Source organism: Onychostoma macrolepis, chromosome 23 (assembly GCF_012432095.1).
Source record: "Onychostoma macrolepis isolate SWU-2019 chromosome 23, ASM1243209v1, whole genome shotgun sequence".
Lineage (NCBI taxonomy): Eukaryota > Metazoa > Chordata > Actinopteri > Cypriniformes > Cyprinidae > Onychostoma > Onychostoma macrolepis.
Window position 1 is genome coordinate 366,687 of NC_081177.1, and position 8,542 is coordinate 375,228.

At 45.4% G+C, this 8,542-nt stretch overlaps 1 protein-coding gene across 4 annotated transcripts; it reads left to right on the forward strand.

Moving 5' to 3' along the window:
• On the forward strand, positions 1 to 8,034 carry mepceb (methylphosphate capping enzyme b). 4 transcript variants are annotated; one of them, XR_009268914.1, is made up of 6 exons: positions 11 to 871; positions 1,086 to 2,511; positions 2,857 to 3,075; positions 4,856 to 4,970; positions 7,636 to 7,784; positions 7,904 to 8,034. XR_009268914.1 is itself a non-coding variant. In XM_058764192.1 (6 exons), the coding sequence occupies exons 3-6, from the start codon at positions 1,108 to 1,110 to the stop codon at positions 7,689 to 7,691; spliced, it is 1,794 nt and encodes a 597-aa protein (XP_058620175.1). In that variant the 5' UTR covers positions 12 to 540; positions 721 to 871; positions 1,086 to 1,107; the 3' UTR covers positions 7,692 to 8,034. The 4 variants fall into 4 exon arrangements, 3 of the variants coding, with proteins under 3 accessions (XP_058620176.1, XP_058620175.1, XP_058620174.1); XM_058764192.1 differs by having other exon boundaries at positions 12 to 540; positions 721 to 871; positions 7,636 to 8,034; XM_058764193.1 differs by having other exon boundaries at positions 1 to 540; positions 7,636 to 8,034.
• Positions 8,035 to 8,542: the final 508 nt, after the last annotated feature.

Sequence of the window (8,542 nt, forward strand, 5' to 3'; positions counted from 1 at the left end):
TCGTTATTCAGTCGCTAGTCGCTGTTATAAGCGTCGGTTTAGCGCTGAGGAACTCAGTCAGGGCTTGTTTACACATGCGACGGGCGTCTGTGTCAAGTTCCTGACTGCTCGCTGAAGCAGCACGATGGGATTTCCCACAGATATAAATTCTAATTAAACATAAAAGGTCGTTTTTGTCTTCAGCGGGTTATATTTGTAGATATCGATGATAGTGATTAGTTTGTGTCGGGTCAGCGCAGGCAGTCCGCTGGATACCTATTCAGCGAGGAGGGGCGGTGACCGAGAGCACATGCCTTCGTTCTGAGCTTCGCCATTGGTCGTTCAGGGGGCCTTAGCGTATATCCTGCTTTCTGATTGGCGGGCGCGGCTGTCCGTCAGTCTCGGTCCGCGCTGGCGTATATAAGCGCGCGGGTCTGCTGTGCCACAGCGCGAGATGGAGCAGCGCGAGCTCACGCACTTGTGAATAATCGAGAGGGCAAAATCTGTTTTTAATCGTCACTATCTAAGAGTACATCTCATATTTACAGTAGCTCAGTACAGGTTTGTATGCGGCTCAGTGAGCGCTTTATATAGTGTGCCGTGTGAGGTATTTTTGTGTGAGTTTTGCGCGCGTATTTACTCACAGCGCGAGAAAGGCGGAGAAACGATCGCGCTTAGTAGTGTGTGTGTGTGTGTGTGTGTGTGTGTGAGGTAACGTACGTGTGTGTTTGTGTCGGATAGGGGCGGGAGGGAGTGTCTGCATTATTCATGAGCAGTGCGGTGGATCCTCCTAGGGGGTGTGGTTATTAAAATTAGCGGGGCGTGGCGTTGATTTGAGTGACACATGGGTCACAAGCACATTAATGCAACAAAAGCTACACTGACTAGTCAAGTAAGTATGAAGAGTTAAAATGACCATGAAACATATTTTATTGGATTGTACTGTTTTTAATGTGAATAGACAGCGGTTTTATTCAGAGGTGTGTTTAACTGATATATTTAAAAATGTGTCACCAGAATGTATTTTAGAATTTTTGTCTAGTGTAGATCTGAAATGTCTGTAATTGTGTACCTTGTGTAATTGATTCTGTCGCGTTTTCCTGCAGTCGTGTTATTAGAGGCTGATGGATGTGCGCCGTGATGTCCGTTCAGAGTGAGCTTCCGGCCGCCGGCGGGGCGAGTTTGCACACCCGTCCTCCGCCCGTCGCCGTCCAGGATGAGGTGAGCGCTAACATGGTGCTAACCGAACTCGCCGGCAATCACGTGACCCCTCAGGACAGCGACGCGGCGACTCTACACACCGAGCCGATCAAAAATGGCCTGCAGACGCAGAAACTGAGCAAGCGGCGCTACACCGTGAGCGTAGGCTTCAAACACCCGAGTCTCAGTAAACGCAGACGCCGCGCAAACTCCGAATGCGACCCGGTTCTGCCCTCCAACTTCCTGCTGGGCGGGAACATCTTCGACCCGCTGAATCTCAACAGTCTATTGGACGAGGAGGTCAGTAAGGTGCTTAACGCCCAGACGCCCAAATCCTCGCCGCTTCCCAGGAAAAGCAGAGACCCGGTGGAGATCCTGATTCCTAAAGACATCACTGACCCTCTGAATCTGAGCGGACGCGGCGGAGACTCAGCGGCGGGCGTCTTGGTGTCGCCTTTAAAGAGCCGGCGCCGACATCGCAACCGACACCATCCGGGAGTGACCGCTGAGCCTTCGGATGGCGAGAGGTCAAAGGTCAACGACGGGTCGGGCGTGTCCGTTAGTTCGGACAAGCCTGTAGAGGCATCACCGCGTTCTTACGAACTCAACACGTCAATCAACTGCCGTGACGAAGTGGTGCCGCCCCTTCTCCCACGGCGACGGTCACACCCCTCCTCGTTAAGCTCCGCCCCCCAGGCGCAGCCGTCCAAACACAGGAAGCGCAGACGAACCAACAGCCGTTCGGACCGCCTGTCCATCACACCGACTAAACAGACAGTCGCGCACAGCCAGGCGTTCCACACTCCTGTTGTGGGCGGAGTCTGCGGAGCTCCGCCTCCAGGGGTGGAGAAAACCCTGCACAAGACACCCCGCACGTTCCAGTACGGAAGCTACAGCCGTTACTACGGTTACCGCACACCGTCGCCGAGCACAGACCCGCGCTTGGCCGTGTTTAGACCCGAGTGGTTCCGCGGGAAGAAGGTCCTGGATGTGGGCTGCAGTACGGGTCATGTGACCCTCACTATCGCCGGGCACTGGAGCCCCGAGCGCGTGCTGGGCGTCGACATCGACGGAGCGCTGGTGCGCATTGCCCGCCAGAACCTGCGCTACTTCCTGTCTGAGATGCCCGGGTCAAGCAGCGGGCCGCCGGGTGAGGGGTCAGAGGTCAGAGGTCAGATGGGGTTGGCGCCTCTGATGGGCCTGGAGCTGGAGCGGGGTCAGGCGTTACGCAGGTTTCCTGTGTCCTTCATGCGCTGCCGTGGACCCATCGCCGCTCCTCCCATAATGCCTCACACCCCCGGCCTGTTCCCCTCCAACGTCTACTTCCTGAAGGTAACGTGTGTGTGTGTGTGTGAGTGTGTGTGTGTGTGTGTGTGTGTACCTACTTAACCATATTTTGGGGACAAATTTGTACCCAAAAGTGAGCTAAACCTGACAAAATCTCCAAAAACCTCCCTTTGGGGACGTCCTCATTTGTAAAACCAGTTTAAAAATAAAGTAAACAAAGGTTTTTTGAAATTGTAAAAATGCCCGTAGTCTCCTGTAAGGGGTAGGTTTAGGTGTAGGGTTGGTGTAGGACAATAGCATATACAGTAAGTACAGTATAACAACCATTACGCCTATGGAGAGTCCCCACTTTTCACAAAAACGAATGTGTGTGTGTGTGTGTGTGTTCAGGGTGACTATGTGCCGGACAGTGACGAGGCGGTGATGTCCCAGTGTGCCGAGTACGATGTCATTCTGTGTCTGAGTTTGACCAAGTGGGTTCATCTGAACTACGGTGACGCTGGAATCCAGAGACTGTTTCACCGCATCTACAGACACCTGTTACCTGGAGGAGTGCTGATCCTCGAACCCCAGCCCTGGAGCTCCTACAGCCGCCGCAAGAGACTCACGGTAACACTAACACACACACACACACACACACACACACACGCACACACACACACACACACACACACACACACACACACACACACACACACACTCACACACACACACACACACACACACACACACACACACACACCGGAGCTCCTACAGCCACTGCAAGAGGCAGACAGCTGAAAGAGTTTGATATAGTGAGAATACGGAGGAAAAAATAGCTTTTTTTTTTTTTTATAAATATGAATTTGCAGCAGATGCTGATATTTCTATGATGAGATTCTGATGCTTTTGATGTAAATCAATAAGATGTTTATAACAGTACAACAAAATACTGACATTAAATGATCTAAATATCAGCGGTCGCTCTATATCTCCAATAATATATCTCAGTAAGATGAGATGTAAATGATCCAAACATATAATGCAATGCTGATGGAGAGATGAAGGAATAACGCTCCTCAGAAGATGTGAGATGAAGATCATTCCTCCGCTGAGGAACAGTGAAAGTAAAGCTCCTCAGAAGATCCTGATGATCAGATTTGAGACGCGCTGATGTTTCTAGAAAATGATTAAAGCTGAGCTGCTTCAGTCCAGTAAGAGTTCATCTGGAGACATGACTGCAGTTATTCTGACGCTTACTTGATCAAAACCAGTCGAGATTTGAGACGAGAAGCAGCCGCTGAACAATTACACTAAACCAGCTTTTACTGGATAAAACACTGTCAATTGTTCTAGTTTTATTATATATGAAATTTTAAGTCCATGTGTTTTGATTGGCCAGATCATTCTGTGCATTTGCATGCAGTGATGTGTTACTCATGCTGCGTCCCTATGTGCATACTTATACTACGCCCTTGAAGTATGATCTCTTTTGGTGAAGTACACACTTTTGAGTGTGCAGCAGAAGAGTAGGCAAGCTTTGGGACATACTATCACGTCACACAACTGCGTGTTTAACGGACCGCTCTGTCGCATCTGTTACACGCTCCCTGTCACTGTAAACCTGTCAATCATCTGGTCACAGCTAACATCCTCCACATTTCTGCATAATGATGCATTTAAAAGTTAACGACCAAATGGATGTTTATAAAAGTTCACATTGCTGTTGCAAATGAAATATAACACGGATAACAATAAATAAATAGTTTTTGCCAGGTTAAATGTTGATTATTAGTAACTCGAACCCCTTTCTGTAAACCTCTACCCAACGGTCGACCGCGCATCCGCTACGTTTGTAGTTCTAACGCATTTTATTCGTGTTTGTAGTTCTGGACAGAATCCTTCGCCAAGGTGCAATGGATTGTGGGCAGTTTTAGCCATTAGAGCGTGCACGGATCCACACTTCAAAAAGCGACCTGAAATAGTAGACCATCCGGGGACTTTTGGCATACTGTTTTCAACATACTGTGCTTTGGGACACACTTATCGCAGTCTCGCATACTATTTAGGACGGACAGTATGAACATTGGGACGCAGGGTCAGTCTAGTGCAGGCATCCTCAGATCTGGCCCACTCCTGCAGAGCTCTAACCCGAATCAAACACACCGGAGCGTGCTGCTCAGAGTCTTCAGGATCATCAGAAGATCACCGGTATGAGTTTGATCAGGGTTGGAGCTAAACTGCAGCAGATTGGCCCTCCAGGGAAAGATTTGAGGAGCCCTGCTCTAGTACATATATGCTATATTTTATACATGTGCTTGTGTGTTCTTCAGTGACCTTTGACCCTGATGTGTAACAGCAGCTCATTCGACAGACGTGATGTGACCTGTGTGTGTGTGTGTGTGTGCAGGAGGTGATGTACAGGAACTACAGGAGCATCAGACTGAAGCCGGATCAGTTCAGCTCTTTCCTGACGTCTGAGGTGGGCTTCAGCAGCTACGAGCTGATCGGGACGCCTCACAACGGTACACACACACACACACACACACACACACACACACTCCGAGACACCGTCCAGAGTCAGTGACCACAGAAACACCCTCGAGTCTAGTTTATTTCTGAAGCTCTTTACACCATACAGACTTTCAAAGCAGCTGCAGAGTAATAAACAGCAAAAACCGTCACACTGTTGTAAAATTCTTCGTTTGGGAATCAGTGATTTCACTTATAATTACATATTCAGTTTCCGCTATAAAGCAGCTCTAGTTGAAAGTGAACTTTCTGTAATTCAGCTTGACAGGTGCATCTCAATAAATCAGAATGTCGTGGAAAAGTTCATTTATTTCAGTAATTCAAGTCAAATTGTGAAACTCGTGTATTAAATAAATTCAATGCACACAGACTGAAGTAGTTTAAGTCTTTGGTTCTTTTAATTGTGATGATTTTGGCTCACATTTAACAAAAACCCACCAATTCACTCTCAACTAATTAGAGTATGGTGACATGTTCACAAGTCTCTGAGGTCCAAGTCACATCTCAAGTCTTTGTTCTATTTATTAGCAACAGTTCTTTCAGCCAGTAATTGAGGCTAAATCCGTTTTGAAATACTGATTTCACAATATGATTTTCTCAGAAAAAACTTTAACAAAATTTAAGACAAATTAGAAATGAAAAGGTGTCAATTTATTGTCAGACAAAATGCTGCACATTTCTTTGTAAAATTGAAATGTCAAACAACAAAACTAAATTGAAATTTTAAAACGAACCCCAATCAATCAAATAAATAACACAACTGAAAGAAATCCCATATAAACAAAATAAGGCTTTGTCTGTGCTCTTTTTCAGTTTAAAATTAGAAGCAACCGCTGTATTTTAAACACAACACAATCCAAACACAGAGGCTGCATACACCCAGCACGAGCAGTTTTTAATCTAAATTGGGTTGTATAATTTCGTAATTTGAAGCAAAAACAAAATGGTCTGACTTTAGTTTTGTGAAAATATTCTACATAAAACATCTGCACAAAACAAAACAGCAGACGGCTGAATTAATGCAGATTCACTGTCTGCCAGCAGGTGGCGCTTGAACAGCAATTAAACATCGTTTCCTTGGTTGCTGCTGTAAACAAAGCAGCGCTGCGGTTATGAACACTACTGTAATATGCATTATACAGAGGCAAGACCAGAAGAAAATACCATCTAAACTTTTCTAAAGACAGCCAGGTCCCCTCAGAGATACATTCATATAAACTTATACCAAATGACTCGCGTTTTTCACGCAGTCTCACGAGTCCAAGTCAAGTCTCAAGTCTTTATTTATGCGACTTAAGTGCGACTGAGTTTCCATCTCTGGAATATGGTGACATGCCAATCAGCTAATCAACTCAAAACACCTGCAAAGGTTTCCTGAGCCTTCAGAATGGTCTCTCAGTTTGGTTCTCTAGGCTACACAATCATGGGGAAGACTGCTGATCTGACAGTTGTCCAGAAGACAATCATTGACACCCTTCACAAGGAGGGTAAGCCACAAACATTCATTACCAAAGAAGCTGGCTGTTCACAGAGTGCTGTATCCAAGCATGTTAACAGAAAGTTGAGTGGAAGGAAAAAGTGTGGAAGAAAAAGATGCACAACCAACCGAGAGAACCGCAGCCTTATGAGGATTGTCAAGCAAAATCCATTCAAGAATTTGGGTGAACTTCACAAGGAATGGACTGAGGCTGGGGTCAAGGCATCAAGAGTAATTCAAGCAAAAGGAGCCCCTACCAAGTATTGAGTACATATACAGTAAATGAACATAAACTTATGTTCACTAAAAACTTATGAAGTATTTAATTTGTTGAGAGTGAATTGGTGGGTTTTTGTTAAATGTGAGCCAAAATCATCACAATTAAAAGAACCAAAGACTTAAACTACTCCAGTCTGTGTGCATTGAATTTATTTAATACACGAGTTTCACAATTTGAGTTGAATTACTGAAATAAATGAACTTTTTCACGACATTCTGATTCATTGAGATGCACCTGTATTTGTAGTGTTCATATGTGAATCATGGGCTTTTGTTCTGAACCGATTCTGAGGAAATGAGCGTAAACTGAGCTGAAGCTGCAACTCTCGAATCAGCGTTTAAAGGGATAATTCACCCAAAAACTAAACCGTCATTAATTACTCGCCCTCATGTCGTTCCAAACCCAAATTAACATATTTTTAATGAAATCTAAGAGCTCTCTGACCCTCCATAGACAGCAAGGATCCTACCACGATCAAGACACAGAAACATAGCAAGGACTTTGTTAAAATAATCCATAGCCCCTTTCACACAGAGATTCCGGAGAATACACGGATAAAGTGTTCCGTGATTTGTCCCGGGATCGCTTGATTTTGGTTCATTCACACTGCCAGTGATTTTCCAGAATATGTGTGTGCGTTCACACACATCCCGTAAAGACACGTGACATTACGATGTGATGGGTAATGTGACGCGTGCCGTTTCACTAAAGCTGGCGACGATCTCCGCTTCAGCGCGGAGAGTGGGCAGCTCCCTGATCTCTGCTTCATTACAGTTTACACATTTTTTTGTTCATTTGAAGGGGTGCCAATACTTTTGGCAATATAGTGTGTATATACACTCGCACTGATCTGGATTTATAAAATGATCACACTTTGATTCTGTTTTGGTTTCTCATGCAGGACTTCAGCGGTCGATTTACCTGTTCCATAAAGGCCCCGCCTCCAACAGGAAGTGAGTCTCAGGAAGCGGGCCGGCCGGCATCGGAATCGTCATGTGATCTTCTGATTTAACACAAACACACATGGTTTTGTAGCGTTGTGCTTCTAAGGTTTGTTTCTTCCTGTGCCCTGCGGAGGGAGGGCTGGACTACTTCCTGTTTGCTCCGTTTTTAAACGTTATGCGTGTCAGAGTTTGCTGCAGCGGTGACTGTTTGACCTCTGACCTCAGATGGGCCGTGATTGGTGGCTGGTCGGGTCACATGGACGTGACACAGACTGAGTGGCGTCTCCTGATGCCGACTGAGGTTCATATCTGATCTGAGCCGCTTCCACGTGTGAATAAATCTGATGTGTTTCTCATCTCTGAAATATGTTTGTGTTTTTATACCCTAAAGTTTATGATAATGAGTGACTAATCTCTCCATGATCATTCTGTATTAATTTCATGAATTCAGTGTTTTTGTCCATATAATGAAAATCAATGGGGTCCAAACCTAAACTAGAGTCTGAAAGCTCAGGTGATTTATTTCTACAGTGCTTTATACATACTTTATATTGTTTTAAAGCAGCTTCACAGAAATAAGCAGGAAAATAAGGGTGTTAAAGGGATAGTTCACTTAATTTAAATTAGTCCATGATTTACTCACCCTCAAGGCATCCTAGGTGCATATGACTTTCTTCTTTCAGACGAATCCAATTGGAGTTCTAATTAAAAATGTCCTGGCTCTTCCAAGCATTATAATGGAAGTGAATGGCTGTTATTTTTCAATAGTCCAATAAAGCGCTTCCATCCATAATAAACAGTGCCTCACACGGCTCCGGGGTGCAATTCACTGCCATTATAAAGCTTGGAAGAGCCAGGACGTTA